Consider the following 17,297-nt stretch of genomic DNA (forward strand, 5'->3'; position numbering starts at 1 on the left):
GAAATTATTTAAATTAAATCAACCTTATAAACAAATTGCTTAAAATACATCTTAAAAATTTCTAAACCGAATACTTCGTGATTTTCCATTTGTATTGAAGCTTAAAATTTATTCTGGGAGTTAACTTTCACTTGCTGGCTCATAAGTTCGTAACTCTCCATTCAGCCATTACTTACATATTTTTTAACCCACACGATGAGTATAAACAAATCCATTCGGAGCAGCCGAAGGACTCGAAGATCCCTAGCTTCGGGTGGTGACCTCATTGGCCCCTATATCTACTGCATCAACTTCTATAATAATGGATTGAGTGCGGTGCGGGATGAGTTCGTGAAGCGGCTTGAAAGTGGCCTGCGACGCGCCATGTTCGTCATCGACTTGGACAAGGAAGTTGCGGAGGCCAATTATCAGTTCCAACGAAAGTCGAGGACCAAGAAAACTGGTGAGTTGTATGGCATACAACTGTTCGGGCAAGGTTTTCAAATTGTTGGTTTCTAGGATCTCTGGACGCGAAGTCCTTAGATCCATTGAGCATTGTCCTGCAATGCATTCAGAACTGTGTTGAAGAGTTTGACAGAATAACGAAGCAGATCGAGTCCGAGTCGAACTTCGACCTGTACTCCTACTGGCAACGAAATATCCCTGCACAGCTCAAGAACCTATTGGCGCCTAAAAAAAAGGGTGCTCCAGATACGAAACGCGATCTAAATACAGCTAGATCCAAAACGGGCAAGACATCGAGCGACAAGGTGCGCCTGGAGAAGATCAAGTGCTCGTCCGTTACAGCCAAGGAGCACAACAAAGTTGGCAAGGGAGTGCCGGTGTCCAAGCGGGAAGTAAGATACTTCAATTTATTTAGGGAATACTTATAATCCTTTCTGACTTTCAGTACATTCGAGACAATCCGACGTTCACGAAAATGCTGATCCTGATCGTGGGGCAAATGGATAATGACTTCTATAAGATGCTTATGGCCTACGAACAACCGCTGCGAGCTATTATTCACTTTATGCCGGAGGAGAGTGCCTACGATATTCTAGTGCCCCGACCTCGACGGGAACAGCAGCTCCAGGAAGCGTTGGCTGTCATCCAGAAGGACATCCATTCGCTGCGAAAGAGGACACCCACAAAACCGGTTGGCATTTTTCAGCAGCAGCTTCCCCAGATGTCCGCTTGTATGGCAGCCAAATTCACGGACGATATCTTTGACCAGCTAAGTTGGTACATGTACGACGTGGAAACCCTGAGGGAGTGGTACCGATCGTACTACGTGGATCCGTACAAGGAGACAAATATTAAAATGGATCCATCCATGTCGTTGGTGGAAGCATTCCACATTGTCGAATCGCTGAGCATTCAAGGGCACTATCTCAAGACGCAAATGCCGGCTTCCCTGAATGATAATAGCACCGTTTACCTATATCTGGAGTCGCTGATGAGCACGTTTGGTAATCCAAAGGAACTGATGACCGAAACGGAGGTACTGCTCCTGGCAAATCCCACGCCATCGGTTCAAACTCGAGTTCTGGACAAAGTTAAGGTGTACGCCAACTCGTTTAAGAGCATCGTAAAGCTGCACAAAAACGACCGAATTTTTGTGGAGGAAGCCAATGTATTGCTGTCCAACCTGATTTCATATATGGATCAGTCCCTCATGCGGAACGTCTACCACGGCTGTCTGGAGTATAATCTTTTGCGACGATACTTCACATCCGGGTATATCAACAGCTCACTGAAGTGTCAGCCCTACAATGGTGATGTGGAACCGATCTATCTGCCCAAGTTTGCTGAACTATATCTCACGGATGACTCGGTGATGCAACGCATTATAGAGCTGGTCAAGGACTACGATGACTTCAGCCTGCAGGAGGTGCAGCCCAATGTCCATCTCTATACTTTTCGACGGTCACTAAACGAGGTATTTGAACAGGAAAATCAAACTGTCATACCAACGCGGCTCTGCTTCAGGGATTTTACACTGTACGAAATGGAAAGTAAGTATAAGATAATTGATAATAATGTCTCAATATATCATTTGTTCTATATAGATTTTCTAAAGGACTTGGTTACCCCGAAAAGGTTCAACGAGGTGACTGAAAGTTATTTGTCACGACAGACTGAGAGCGCTGATAATTTTGCGACTCAAGATCCCTTCATAGTGAGATGCAACGAGGAGAACGATGGTGTGCCCATCGATCCCAAAGTGTTTGTCCGGCGAAAATCGATTAAGGAGCAACTGGCCAAGAAGAGGGAAAAGGAAAAGAAGGAGCAAGAGGAATCGAGGGCTGCCAGCCGAAAGGTATCGGTAGCTCAAGATGGTCTATTGTCCAGTAGAACAGTTAGGCAGTCTCAGGCGCGTGCTACGATAGCTTCGATTCTGCAGGCAAAAGATTCAACCGTCGACTCCAAGCACGCGTTTTTTGTGGGCCTTGGACGGAGCCATCCCTTGCTGGAGGGGTATAATCTGGATGACACCCGGCAAACCATTAAGTGCAAGACCTCGAAGTACTTCTTCGAAGAGGGAAGAATCGTGCTGTATGAGGAGAGGTGGAACTTTCGCCAGATGAACAAGTGTCTTGCCCTCGAAATTGGTGGCCAGGAGGTACACTTTCGGAGTGCCGACGACCCGCGCGGAGTCACTGCCGCCGATTCCAGTGTTAGGATCGAGTCGAAGAACGGCATAAGTCTACGGGTCTTGGCCACGCAGACCGAGTGCGCCAAGGCGGTTCTGAACTTTCCCAATGGCCTGAGCACCTACTGCCACGACACCCACACGGAACACGTGTGGCAATATCAGGTAAGGTGGTTATATGTTGGACAGATCTTGGAGATACTTACTGCTGTTCGAAACACCAGGAGAACGTGCTGGACGAGAGTCGGCGTGTGTGCACACCTTATGGTTGTGTAATTGCATTCTATCAGAGCACCGACACCATTGTGATTATGCGGTATAATGGTGAGGTGTACCAACTGTTCACCTTCACGGAGGCCGACAACGAGGAGGAGGAGGACCTCAACTCGGAGTTTATAAATGCCTGCTCCACGCAGTCCACGTACTCCACTTACCAGCCCCTCCGCGAGGCCAAGAAAAGGCAGAGGAGGTGTGAGAATTCGTTGAAGAAGAGCTCCGTTACTCGCAGTATGGGCGGATTGGACTCCATCATACGTCCGTCCTTGTTCAGTGTTGACTCCAAGAAGAGTCAGAGCTCCAAAAAATCAATTCCGGTTAAGAGGAAAAGCCAGCTGCTTAAGGAACAACAGGCTGCAGCATTGTTCGAAAGCATCAAGTTCGAGTTAAACTATCTCAATTTCATCATGGCACTCTACAAGCTAAGCTATCGCCACCTCAAGCTGACCACGTCGCTGGGTAGCGTGGTTCATGTGCAACGCGATGGGAAGATCTGGTGCGGGAAACCCTATCGGAACACCGAGTGGCACGACTATTACGCCAACGAGTCATATTCGATGCGAGACGATGGTGTCAAGATGGTCTGGACGTTGGGAGAGCTGCGGTGCTACCACAGCGACGGCACTGCCATTACTTCCGAAACCGTCGAAGGCTGGGATCCCGGCACGGATGTCGACGAAATTGACATGGAAATCAGTTCGAGCAGCTCACATGCGAATATAGAAATCGAATCAAGCCAAATATTCAAAAAGGTATGGTATATTCTCCAACATATTCTTCTCTAACTGTATCGAAAACCATTGATGCATTCTTGGTATATTGTCTCATTATTTTATACATTTTATTTGTCAGGAGACCATTTTTATCAACGATCCGGAAGGTTTGCCATTTAAAGATGTCAGCTTAAGTAATTCACCGGACGCAGTTTCCCAAAGAATTAGTTTGAGAAGTAAAGAAATCTCTTCCAGTAGTGATGTCTTGCCGGAGGAGGAGGAGGGCGAGGTCGACCTAGAAAAAAGCTACATAACCTTCCTTCCAAACAGTTACTTCATTGCCCACAAAGTCTATGCCGGTATCCACTTCACATTCAGCCACATCACAAATGTGGATCTACATCTGGACACCTCGATCTTTACCTGCGACAATCTGAAGGTTCGTGTCTTTAGAGCTCCTTTGACAGCAAGTGTGCAGTATTCTGAGCCCGTTGAAATCCCGTCATCTGCGGCCGATCCGGATGAATGGACAAAGCCCGAAGTTCGCCCATCAACTAAAAGTCAGCTAACAGATCGATCTTTTGAAGAAACTCCCTCTAGCGAGGACCAGTCGGCAGAAGACGTGGATCTCGATGTACCATGTGTGGAGATCGAGTGCAGCAACCTGGCATTAACTTTGTATGGTGATCGGGTCATCATACAGACCCACCTGCGCAAGTTTGGATGTGACGAGAACGCAAAGTGCGACTTGCAAGTGCGGTAAGTAGAGTAATTTTTCAAAAATTCATTATATATTTATGTTTATATTGAAAGTGACGATATTGAGTTGAAAGTGAACTTTGCCGAAAGCCTGTTGACCACTTTTCGAAATTGGGTGGACGAACTGACCAGTTTTATCAATTGTTTCTGTCCCAAGAGGCGCACCTTGTACTTCCTGGAAACCCAGAACAGATCCTGCCAAAGAAAAGGTATTTTGACATTAAGATTATACTACGATTTATCATAACTTTGAGGGATATATATTCTAGGATTTGAGTTGTATAAATCGGTGCCGCCTCTCGGAAAATATAACTTATGTGCTGGCAACTTCTTTATCGATGTGAACGAGCTGACCTCTGTAAATAGCCAAATGCAAAACCGGCACAATTCGTTCGAGCGGGATATGCAAAAGTTTCCGCGCTTTCAAACTCGCAAGAAACCAGTGAAAGCCGATTTTCCAATGGTTCTGAATTCTAGGTATCACAAAGGTATCTTAAGCTATCCTGACCATATTTATTCGGGCGTATTCCCTCAGAATTTATGTGGAGATTCCTGCACAACTAGCCAATACGGATCGGATACACCAGTTTGTTTCTGAATTTGATTCGATCAAGTTCAGGAAGCAGCGGTATCGCTTTAATGAGTGAGTTGATTAAGTAGAATTTTCTTTTTGTAGATGTATCGGAAAAACTATTATTCTTTTTCAGAGCTATTATGTTTCATTTGTATCCGCGACTGCAGCTTTTGGTTCAGCAGGAGATTAGCAAGCGCAGTTGGAAGAATCATCATGAAGAAAATCGACGGCGCATGTTCATAGAGCAACAGCGTTTTAGCCTCTATATGGCCATGCTGAAGCACAAGGTGTATCCCAGCTACTTCCAGTTCAAGGACCAGTTCAACTCGCATGTCCGCAACATCGAGTTCTTCCAGTTCATGACATCCAAGTGCAACGAGAAGACGCATCCCGATGATATTATCACCGATCCCGCCGAGGAGCCCAGTCCGCCAGTCAAGCCCAAATTAAAGAAGAACAAATGTGTTTGTCCCAAGTACATCAAATCTTTAGATTAGCCACGTTTTGTAACGCATTAAAATAAAATTAAAGATTTAAGGCTTAAGGCTTAACAATCTAAATAAATTTTACAAATAACAAGTATAGCAAGGCAGCAAAGCTATTTAAAATATTAGTTTTGTGTTAAATGCTAATTTTCTTAACATTAAAATATAATCGTATATTTGTCTAGACTTATTTTTCAAAGTTTTCTACTTTTTCACCACCAATTTAAACTTGGCGCCCCAGTCTCTTTTTCCCCACGTTATCGATTGGAGCTATCCCCCATTTCAATCGGTTGGCATTTTAGTGCCGTCGCCACTCGGTCATACCGATTGGCTCAGATGTTGTTGTTTTTTCGGCTGCTCCGGTCGCGCGTTCGTGTTGCTCTCGAAATAAATCAGATATAGGCGAAATATGAATTAAAAAGTTACCGAATAATACAGCATAGTTTCCGAAACGAACACGCGATCATCGAAATCGAAACCTCGAAATGGCAGAACCTTTAGCAGTGGAAACCAAGCCGCTGAGCAACGGAAATGCCAATGGAAACGCGGTGGGAATCGCCGAATCCGCCAGTGCCGTCTTCCAGGAGAAGATGAAGCTCCAGCAGGAGGAGCCCAACGAGATCGCGGCGGTGCCGAAGTACGGACTCAAGCTGAAGTTCGACCATGTGTGGCCGGAAAAGAGGATCCAGAATGTGCGGGCCTCCATCAGGCAAACGCTGCCCCTGGTGCCCCTCGTCTGCAGGTTAGTTATCCCAAACGGGAACTATAAACAAATATAGACCACAGAGTTTTCCCAATTCCAAAAGTTTTGGTGCCAGCGGTGTACATAAAAATCCCCAACAAACATCATCAAATACCAAGTCAAACAAAGAGTGGCCTCTGACATTTACGGGTAGTTATCAAAAGCATTTACTGGTTATCTTTATGGGAAAACTTGACAGTTGGGTTCTTTACTTTTTTAGCTAAAAGTACTCATTGTGTTTAATAAGACTGATGCGGTTTAACATTAAACAGTTGACAAAAATATGCGGTTTATATATTAGAACCAATTTGGCAAAGCAATGTTTTAAGACCAAAAGGTAAAGTGCATATAATATAGTTTAATATTTATTTCCAGTGTATTTGGTGTATGATGCTGGGGTACGGTCACCATATCCATAATTAATTAAGGCACAATAATGGGAAATCAATATCTGGGCCTAATAATACCTCAACAGGAGTGACATCGAGCCTGTCTTTTTAGCCCCTGCTCCCCTCCTCCATCGCTTTCCATATCTCTTGTGCGTGCCAAATATAGCGTCAGGTCCTGGCCAACACACACACACACATACACACACATTCACACTCACACACAGACACACCCGAGTAGGCCCAACTCATAAATTGAATTCTTTTGTGGTCCCCGTTGCCAACTAAATGACATTAAAAACGCTAGCTCCAAGGCTCAAAGGATACCAACACGCGAGGATTTAGAACAGGATGTGGGGAAAAATGACTTAGAGGCTCGATAATAACATAAATTCAAAAGGTATATTAGAAAATAATTAATGTCAAGTTAATTGGGATGATGATAAGCATATGTAATCTTTGCTACTGCTAAAGATTAATTGCTTAAATATGAAATAACTTTAATGCCTAGCATAAGATGTTATGCGACACAAAAAACTTTAAAAAGAGTATGATTCTATTCAACGTGATCGCAGTCCTGCAATTATCCTTAATTAACCATTTGAACTGGGTGCTCTTCTTTTTAACCAGATAAGCATAATTCGTGCTTTATGCGGATTTCTTCTTTTTCTGTCTCCGCAAAACCAAAAAACCCACAATTCCTGGCGCCACAATGTTTCCATTGTAGCCACCACCCTGCTCCAATCCTGTCTGCCCGCATTGGCGCCACGCTGGGCGTCCTGTTTGCGTGTCCTGGCCACATTTTCGAAGCTACAAGCGAAAGGACTCAAACACACTCGCACAATAGTTCGTTTTCCAGGCAGCTGGAGTTTCCTAGTTGCCGGTTCTTTGGGCAAAAGTCGAGCTGAGCCCGCACATTCTGTTTGTAGTTGTCCGAAATCACAGCATTTACTGACCTATCAAATGACCCATATTACAAAGTGTTCACAGTGCAATGAACTTGTGCTTCACTCATTCAATTACGGCTTCAATTTCTCAATTTAAACGAAAATTTGGCAAGCGAAAGTATGACTAACTTCTCTAGCAATTCGTACATATGACGTGTGCATGCAAGTTAACAGTTTTTTTAAGTTTATCTGATTAGGCTAATACATCTTTTTTTATAAAATCCCAACATAACCGCTTATCAGTTCAGTTGAACAGGTGCTTTTTTGGTTCTGAGTGATAACTCTTAAAAGAAATGGGAATCCAAAAACACATATTTATAGCTTATCAGCTTAATTGATTAGTGCTCAGTTTATATCTCCTGCAACATGAAAATAAATAAATATAATAAACTAACTATAAAAAATTGATGATTTGATTTTTAGGAAGTGATTATGAGTCACATTTTTTTAATTGCATTTCTTTTTTCAATTATCAATTAAGAGTTTTTTGACGTTTCACAATATCTGTGCATATTTACTCAAACTTAAGGCTTCCGAGCATAAAAGAGTCATAAAATATTTTAACGGTTACTAACAATGGCTGAAAGTTAGCCTTATCACAGCAGAAATGTTATGTCATGGCGACGCACTGATAGTGTTTTAACGTTAACTTTTTTTTTTAGGCCATTTCCATGCGACCTTATCAAAATTCTTTATTGTGCGACACAATTTGTGCTTATAACGATTATTCCCGCCGACACAACTAACCTATCTCAAGTTATTAAATTTCGCTAAGTAAAATGCTTTTGTTTGTCGCTTCAGCTGCGTACACATTTACAGATTATATAGCTTGTATTAATTTTTTATTGTACAACTAGTATATACACCGCTAGTAGAGATTAGGAAACCCACATCAAGGTTGACTAAGTGATTTTCCAGCCTCAGAGAGTTTTCATGGGGAGGGCTGATAATCCAACTCAAAGCAACAACAAATGTGTGAAGTTAATCAGTTATTATTGCGCAACAATATTATTACTTCATAAAATAAAATATATGTCAATTGGGTATCTGCCTTGGTTGACTTTCCTTAACAGTTCCAGTTCAATGTATCTTTGATGACACAGTTCCGGTCATTTGCCCTCTTCTGATTGCCAACTATTTTTCACCCAATTTCAATCCAAGCCAGCAGGAAAACGGCGCCAGTCAGGAAGAGCTCCTATACACAGCAACACACTCGCCTCCTCCTTTTCCTGTGGCACCCGCATCCAGCATGTCTGTCACACATCAAATCCTCTTGGCAAGCTTCCAAGGCGAGTGCAGCATGTGCTCCTTGATACTCCTTGAGCGAAGCCAGAAATAAGGGGTCTACATATCCTAAGAGCATCTCCAGGATACCTCGGCAAGAGGATGCCTTCTCGTGGATTTGGAAGCACAAAAAAAATCTTTGAATGCCCCCGGTCTTCTGGTAGACATGTGCATTCGTAAATGGATAATAACATAGTTCGTTTTATTTTCCTTTTACTCCACTCTCATCGCGCACTCAAATCATACGAAGCACTCTTCCTTATTGTTTTCCCATGTCACAAGTGGAATTTTGTGGCAAGATGGGAGTCTTATAAAAATGAATTCCCTTCGGCGAGCATTTTTCCTTTTCCTCTTGCCTCTCAACTTGTCACTTTTCACTTTTTGTTTATTTTTGATGCATCTTTCAGTTGCTTGAGTTAGTTCTTTTCGGTCTGTTGGCTTGCGTTTTTAGATTGGAAATTTTCACAGGAGATTTGATATTTAAAGAATGTGTACAGCTTAACTGGAGTTTTTTACGAGTCACAGATTAAACATTAACTTACAAGCTTACGATATCATATTTAACCTGACGCCTAAAGTTAGCAAACAAGCTAAACTGAAGGCTTTGGTCAAACTAGCTTAACTAATTCCCAGGACGACAAAAAAGTCGTATTTTAGTTCCAGGTAGCAATTTATCCAGGTGCAGGACTACGTCAGCTAACTTCATTAGTTACTTGCCACAAGCAATTTGATTCCTGTCCTCTCACTGCCACCCCCCTTCCACTTTTCCCTCCCTTGCGCCTTCGCTTGACCCACGCTGACCCGGAAAACTTTTCCCCCAACAATTTCACAAATTGTGTGGAACATGAAAGTTTGTTGCACAAGCACAAAAAGCACAAAAGTGGGTACACAATATTCGAACCGAGTTCGGCTAAAACCTTAATTGGGCGACTGAGTTGCTTTTTAATTAGAAGACTATTTCCATGACAGGACGGTGACCCTAGTCAGATTTGTATCTCAGGTACTAAAGAGAAACAAGTCCTTCCTAGACTTACTCAATTTGTGTGCCTCTAGTCGCCTTGTAAAAATCAGTCGAGCCAGCCAGATCGAGTTCGCTTCCAGTTGTTAGTTAAAATATTTTATTGGATGAAGCTTGTGTGGATTTGTTAACTTAAAGTGAACGCCGGGCTATTGGCAATACGATCCCCACCAAGCAGACGCGAAACGATGGCGATGAATCGCCACGAGCGTATCGAGTGCAAAGGATGCGGGAAGCAGTCCCTCACCTTCAGGTGCTATCGCTGCCTGAGCTGCCAGGACTTTGATCTTTGCGAGGAGTGCTATGAGAATGACTTCACCACTTCCACGCATCCGTTTGACCATCCGGTGGTATGCGTCCTCATTCCGGCGGATGTGGAACTGTATTTTGGTGGCGAGTACATCAGTAACTATCTGCCGCAGAGCTACCGCTGTCCGTACTGCAAGAGATGGGGCTTCAACGAGTCCACCTTCCTGGAGCATGTGTCGGCAATGCATCCGGATGCCAGCCCCCTGCTGGTCTCCACCATGGTCGGTCTCTTCGAGCAGCAGCAGGCCGCTCGCCTCTTTCTGGAGAATGAGCAGTTGGCCTCCATTGCCGTGGCCGCCACTTCGCGCAACGAACTGATGCGTCGCCCCATGACCCTGCATGGAGAGGGCTCCATGACCCTCTATTTGGAGCCGCTAAATCGGGATGGAAGCTATCGCAGGGTGGTGGAACGGAATAACGATGACCGTACGCAGCGCTTTTCTTCTGATGGCCGTGACCGGCTTCAGGCTCTGGTCAGGGAACGTTACTCCCGTATTACACGCCGAAGTGCTGCCAGAGGTGGTCATATGGCTTCCGGACTGCCGGCAGCGGCTGCTCCTGGAAGCAGCTCCCGCTTGTTGCATGAAATAGGAGAGACAAGCCAGAGAATACATAATATCATTGTCGAAGAGTTAGGCAGCACCAACTACGATCCTCCTGCACCATTCAGCGTCAATGCCATATCGGATCAACAGCAGCAGCAGGTGGTGGAACCAAGCCCAAATGCCGCCGCTGCACCAATCGTAACACACCCATCGCTGATCGAGATGATGCGCTTCTATGACGAGGCTGGCTTGCAGCCATTTCCAGCTTCATCCCGTCGAGGCATCCGCACCAGGCCCGCAAACCCAGTTCCACCAACGGCCAATATCGGTAACAATACCCGGAGCATAAATGTTTACGGACCCACATCCGCTTTTACCCAGGCGCCGCACAATCCTCGATCCATGAACTTGGCCGCCCCCGATCTGTTTCCGCTTGACGAGCAGTTTCGAATTAGCAGGATGCCCAGTTTCCAGGCCAATCCCGGAGCACTACATCGCCAAGGAACCGGGACGCGCGCGCTGGATACGCGCTCCGTAGAATTTAGCGAATTTCCGCCGGAATTTCCGCTTCCCCTCATCCTGGACACTTCCTCGATCGAGGACCCGGCGAAGCTAGGCAAGCAGAGGGATCAGGAGCGCAGGCGTTTTCTCTGCTATCGCTTCGTAACACCCAGGGCATCTAAGCGTCCCCAGAATCATTTTCTATTGCAACGCGCCGAATTTGTGTCCCAGGTGCTCTACTCCGCCTTGTGCGACGAAGATTTCCAGGGCATTTCCTTTCCGATCTTGAGAAACATACCAAAACTGAGGACCATTCCGGACAACGTCATCTCCGGTGCCGGCGATGCTGAGAAGAATCCATCTAATCCGTAATCCATCAGAATCGGTTTTGTGTACAATTTATAGCTGTTCTTATACCCTTTGTATTCGATAAATTTCCCGTTCATATCTATGGAACTTTTGGTAACTTGGCTAAAAGGCCAGCAAATTAATAACGTGTTTCCAATTCTCAACTTACAATTGGCCAGCAGTCGTGATTTTCCAGCTTTTAAATTAGCCAATTCATTTTTGACGAGCACTTTTCTTGACCCCATTAAAAATGTGCCACTTTTGATAAAGAGAGATGATTGCAATCTGAAAGCCTTATAATCTGCAAGATGCAAATTGCAACTTTTTAATTGAAAATAATTGGATAATTGAAATTGAAGCGCATCTGTGCGTTGCTTTTCTTGTTGAGTGACGTCAAATGAAAATCCCTTTGAGAGTCAAATAACTCGACTTTTATTCTGTGGCAATCATGGGGGTTTTTGGCCAATTTGCACAGTTCCTTTCATTTGCAACAAGTTCTTTATTTGTATTTATTTTAAAGAAATAGGATTACAAACTGGTAACTTGAGCAGAATTAATTATCTATTTATATATATGCGATAAAAAATGAAAATGTTATAAGTTCATTAATGACGCACTTCGACCCTTCTGTAATTAAGATTTTAAATGATTGTCAAGGGAGCGCCCAGTTTTGTTTGAACTGAGTACAATGTTTGCCAAGGGAGCGTTTTGAAAAGCACTACGTTTTTCGTAAATATATGATAAGGAGGAATACTGCTCGTTTGAGTAGTAATATAATATTAAAACAAAATTTAAAAAATAGCCTGATATGTTGGTTTAATAGGTCTCCAATCGATGACCGATTCTTTTGAATCAAAAGATGATTTACATGTCAGGTTCGTTGTTGGTTGTCAGACATTTACGCATTTCCGTGTGGCAGACAACATTCTTGCCGTGCACTTGACTTTGGCAACCCACGACACCCGCTGACCTTCAAAGAGGAGGAACCCCATGGGAGGGCAAAGGGAACGTTAAGCTGCCACTGCCACAAATGCCCTACGAATGTGCCGAGCACTTGGGTTTGTTGGGGGGAAAGCACTCACAGTCATGACATCATCGGGGTCAGGGCACGCAATTGGATTGGGATTGGGGTGCTTGGAAGTGGAGAAAGTGGGAATGGAATGGAAATGGGAAGCACATTAGCTACGGAAATCTGATTTTTCATTGGCTCACTCTCCGTTTCTGATTCTGTTTTCCGTAGATATGCGGCCTACTACTGGAAAGTGTCGCGTGAAGGTCGCCGGGTGTACATGGACTACTACTACATGGAGAATGGCAAGCAGATCTATGGAGTGCCCATCGGCGGAATTGGAGGTGGTACGATTGGCAGGGGCTATGCCGGCGAGTTCTGCCGTTTCCAGATGCGTCCTGGCATCTACGAGTACAATGTGGTGCAGGCCAATCAGTTTATCGTGACCATCAAGGATCCCAAAGGATGCACCATCTTTCAGAGCCTCCTCTCCAAGTGCAGGTGAGCATATGACATTCCGATCGATCTGTCTCGCATTCTATACCTTTTCCATCGCCGTTAAGATTGTTTTTAGTTTTCCGGAAATAATTTCCTCTGCATTTGTTTTTCACTTCAATTTTCCGTTTGTTATGCGTGATTCGTGTTGCTTGCATGTTTTGAATTTATATTCGGCACTATAACTCCCTCACACTTTCTATAAAATATATATATCCTTTGACGGCTGCCAGCTGAAACTTCTATTGCCTGCATTTACATATGTATATCTGGATGGATTTTCCAATTGTTACCTATGAAAATAGAACATTTTGATGTACTTTAACCTAGAATTGCATATATAGACACGCAGAACAATGAACTTTGTGTACATTTTGTTTAAAACAGAAGACCTTTGTCTTTTTCTGCTGTATATGAAATACGTATAATAATTATTGACAAAGGCTTTTTAATACTTATGATAAGGGTTCAAACACTTTCTCATTCTAATTACGTTTTAAATGGTAATCAAACTTGATATAAAATGGTAATCAAACTTGATATACAAATGAATGCAGTGCCCTCTTCCTTAAATTATTAGTTATTTTTAACGCTTTAGTTTGTTTACTAAATGTACAACATCTTTCTATCGATTCACCTATTCGTGCACTTTGATTTGTTGTAAAACATTCTTCAAAACCCCGAAACAACTTTAACAGACTCTTCTGCTTACAACCAAGGAATCCCACTACTGACCTGGTCTTTTCCGTAATTCCCACTTTGTAGTGTGTAAATATGTCTTCAGCTAAATCCTCTAACCAAAATGTGTGAGCTTTCTATAAACCCAACTCACTTCAATCGCCAAATCCGCACTCACCTTAAAAATAGGTGTTGGTTCCTCTGTAACTAACCAAAAAAAAGAAAAAAAACAAATCTGTGAGATACAAAACCAGTTTCGAATGGAGATAACAACTTCAAAATTAAATATTTTTCTCTAATTCTTGATGCACACATAAAACGAATTATAAAACACGCAACTCCCATCGACAACAATCACCACATGGATATATGTTGAACATACAAACCAACGATTCTGGGTTATTTTGGGTTATCCGGCGCGATAATATGGTATACATATATGGTATGGTATGATGGACGTTTTACCTTGGCTTTCTTCCTTATGCACTTTGGTTCCGATTTGGTTTTGCTTTCTTGCTTTGCCACTCCCGCGCAATCACACACACCCACACCATGTCCATCCAGCACCAGGGACAAGACCAGCGATCCGGATGCCGATCCGGATGGGGAAAGAACTAAATGTCAACTGCCCAATTGCAGCAGTCGCGCCAAGCAGCCGCTGAGTGCCTGGCACTCGAACATCGAGGACTCGCGCTGCAGCTACACGGGTCTCTATCCCCGCTCCTGGACGGAGTACGATCTGTCCCACTATGGAGTCCGTCTGACCTGTCGCCAGGTGTCGCCGGTAATACCGCATGAGTACCGGGAGTCCAGCCAGCCCTGTGCCGTCTTCGTTTGGAGCGTGGAGAATGTCTGCGACCAGGAGCGCAAGGTGTCCATCACGTTCACGTTCAAGAACGGCACTGGGAATAAGAAACAGGATGCGGAGGGCGGAGCCGAGTCGCAGCTAATCAGCGAGGGCAACGCCAAGGGAGTCTCCATCAGGCAGAAGATCGCTGATATGCCCTGCAGCTATAATCTGGCATGTAGGGTCCTTCCCGAGATCAGCATCACGCGGTGCCCCCAGTTCGATCCCGCCGGCAACGGGGAGCAGTTGTGGGCACAGCTCAAGGAGCATGGCCAGCTTAGCGAGCAGCCCACCTCAGAGGCACTAAAAAGTAAGTTCACCACTATTAACGCTTATTCTTAATAATTTTTTGTTTCAATATCCAATCTAGCCAAAGATATAGGCGTGGCTGTCTGTGCCCAGGTAGCCCTGAAGCCAATGGCATCCCACGATCTGGAGTTTGTGCTGGCCTGGGACATGCCAAAGATTCAGTTCCCCAGGAAGATGCAGACCCACACACGCTACTACACCAAGTACTTCGATGACAGCGGTGATTCGGGTCCCAGGATCTGCGAGTATGCACTCAGGCAGTATTCCACCTGGGAGCGCTTGATTGATGCCTGGCAAAGACCCATTCTCAATGATGAGTAGGTTTATCATGTGTGCTGCTTCCAAAGATAGTTTTCATCCTTTACTTTCTAGAACCCTTCCCGACTGGTACAAGTGTGCCATCTTCAATCAACTTTACTTCATCTCGGATGGCGGAACCATCTGGCTGAAATGCGAATCCTCGCTGGGCAAGGAACTGTCATATGATGATCCCCGTTTGGCTTATGGCCGTTTCGGTTACCTGGAAGGCCACGAATACCGCATGTACAACACCTACGATGTCCATTTCTATGCATCGCCGGCTCTGGCCCACCTGTGGCCCAATCTTCAGGTCAGTCTGCAGTACGACTTCAAGGATGCCATTGCCGCAGAACTAAACGATACTCGTAAAATGCTTTACGATGGCAAGGTGATGCCACGCAAGGTCAAGAACTGTGTGCCCCACGATCTCGGAGATCCCGATGAGGGTGAGTTGAAACATGTCCCTAAAATATAATCTTAACTAATAATATATGCGTTTTCCAGAACCCTTCACCTTGATCAACTGCTACAACATTCACGATGTGAATGACTGGAAGGATCTTAATACGAAGTTTGTGCTGCAGGTGTATCGGGACTACTATGTCCTCAATGAACTGGCCCAGGCCCAGGCGGATAATGCCAGTAAGTTCAGCTCCATCGAGTTTATCGATAAGGAGAGCCTATATGAGCTGTACAGCCAGGACAACAAGCGCAAGAATTCAGCTGATGAAAAGCAACGTAAGTTAACAACAATTATTATTAGTTTCCTATGAACTTGAACAACAAACTTTGGCTCTTATAGAAAACCGTAAATCTGCATCGATGTACATCAACGAAACCAATGGAAAGGTGTATCTAATGGACGCCATTGGCTACTTGAAGGCCATGTACGCATCGTGCAAGGCCATCTTGGAGCGAACCATTGAATACGATAAGGACAACGACGGTCTGATCGAGAACACAAAGATGCCGGACCAGACCTACGACTCCTGGGTGATGGACGGGCCGAGTGCCTACTGCTCCGGCCTCTGGCTGGCTGCTCTGCAGGCCATGTCCGCCATGGCTACAATCCTGGATCAGCCGAACGATTGCCTGCGCTATCAGGATATTCTGGAGAAGGGCAAGCGATCGCTGGAGGAGAAGCTCTGGAATGGCAGCTACTATCGCTTTGATCTTTCGCACAGTCATCGGGATACGATCATGGCCGATCAGTTATGTGGTCATTGGTATCTGAAGTCCTGCGGCTTCGATTACGAGATCTATCCGAAGGAGAACGTGCGTACGGCCCTTAAGAGGATCTATGACAACAATGTGATGGGCTTTCATGAGGGCAATATCGGAGCGGCTAATGGCTTCATAGCCAATGCCGGCGAACCCACCAAGCCGGGCCACGTGGACAACAGCAACATCCAGGCGGAGGAGGTGTGGCCAGGTGTGGTTTACGCTCTGGCTGCCACCATGATACAGGAGGGCATGTTCGAGGAAGCCTTCCAGACCGCCGGCGGAATGTACAAGACCCTGTCCCAGCGCATCGGCATGAACTTCGAGACCCCGGAAGCGTTGTACGGCGAGAAGCGCTATCGCTCCATTGGCTATATGCGTCCGTTGAGCATTTGGTCCATGCAGGTGGCATTGGAGCGACGGCGAGCCCAACGCGACTAAGTCGAGAGTACAATCTAATCCGAAGTCTACACAACCAAAGATATTTCTAAGCCAGCACAAAGATTTTCTTAGCTTTTAGTTCGATTCTTCTGTTGAGGCTGAATGTGTAACGAGCTTATCGAGATGGTGCGAGTCGAGGAAGATGTTGTCTCTGGAGTGTTTTTCAAATTTATAGCTTTATCTGTACTTTTAAGCTGGAATCTGTTGGCGCTTACTCCATGTCTTCTCTAGCTTTAAAGCCAGTCACAAATCAAACTGCTACTCTCTGTTGAAGTACAACTACGCAATGGTATTCAAATGGAGCACAAGTCGTATTTAGATGTTAGCTAAGAGAAATATTTAAATCAATTATAAATGTTTTAATTAATTATTAATGTCATAAGCATATATGTATTTCAATGTGTAAGCAGTTGCTGTCTGCAATAAATGTGACCGAGTTGTCAGAAATAATACATTTATAGTCGAGTTATTCGACTAT

The 17,297-nt window shown here is 44.6% G+C and overlaps 3 protein-coding genes across 5 annotated transcripts; all 3 read left to right on the plus strand.

Moving 5' to 3' along the window:
* The first annotated feature begins 140 nt into the window (after positions 1-140).
* LOC6611260 lies at positions 141-5,491 on the plus strand. Its single transcript, XM_002035779.2, has 10 exons — positions 141-442; positions 499-836; positions 890-1,994; positions 2,049-2,797; positions 2,857-3,660; positions 3,761-4,380; positions 4,435-4,589; positions 4,650-4,857; positions 4,916-5,023; positions 5,088-5,491. The coding sequence occupies exons 1-10, from the start codon at positions 196-198 to the stop codon at positions 5,449-5,451; spliced, it is 4,698 nt and encodes a 1,565-aa protein (XP_002035815.2). The 5' UTR covers positions 141-195; the 3' UTR covers positions 5,452-5,491.
* Positions 5,492-5,780: 289 nt separating this feature from the next.
* On the plus strand, positions 5,781-17,273 carry LOC6611261 (non-lysosomal glucosylceramidase). Of its 3 annotated transcripts, none has more exons than XM_002035780.2 (7): positions 5,781-6,181; positions 12,760-13,029; positions 14,266-14,858; positions 14,919-15,174; positions 15,230-15,603; positions 15,662-15,895; positions 15,960-17,273. In XM_002035780.2, the coding sequence occupies exons 1-7, from the start codon at positions 5,925-5,927 to the stop codon at positions 16,817-16,819; spliced, it is 2,844 nt and encodes a 947-aa protein (XP_002035816.1). In that variant the 5' UTR covers positions 5,781-5,924; the 3' UTR covers positions 16,820-17,273. The 3 variants fall into 3 exon arrangements, with proteins under 3 accessions (XP_002035816.1, XP_032583742.1, XP_032583743.1); XM_032727851.1 differs by having other exon boundaries at positions 14,272-14,858; XM_032727852.1 differs by having other exon boundaries at positions 5,782-6,181; positions 14,341-14,858.
* On the plus strand, positions 9,847-11,662 carry LOC116803640 (uncharacterized protein ZK652.6). Its single transcript, XM_032727855.1, has one exon. The coding sequence runs from the start codon at positions 10,005-10,007 to the stop codon at positions 11,541-11,543; it is 1,539 nt and encodes a 512-aa protein (XP_032583746.1). The 5' UTR covers positions 9,847-10,004; the 3' UTR covers positions 11,544-11,662.
* Positions 17,274-17,297: the final 24 nt, after the last annotated feature.

Source organism: Drosophila sechellia, chromosome 2L (assembly GCF_004382195.2).
Source record: "Drosophila sechellia strain sech25 chromosome 2L, ASM438219v1, whole genome shotgun sequence".
Taxonomy (NCBI): Eukaryota; Metazoa; Arthropoda; class Insecta; order Diptera; family Drosophilidae; genus Drosophila; species Drosophila sechellia.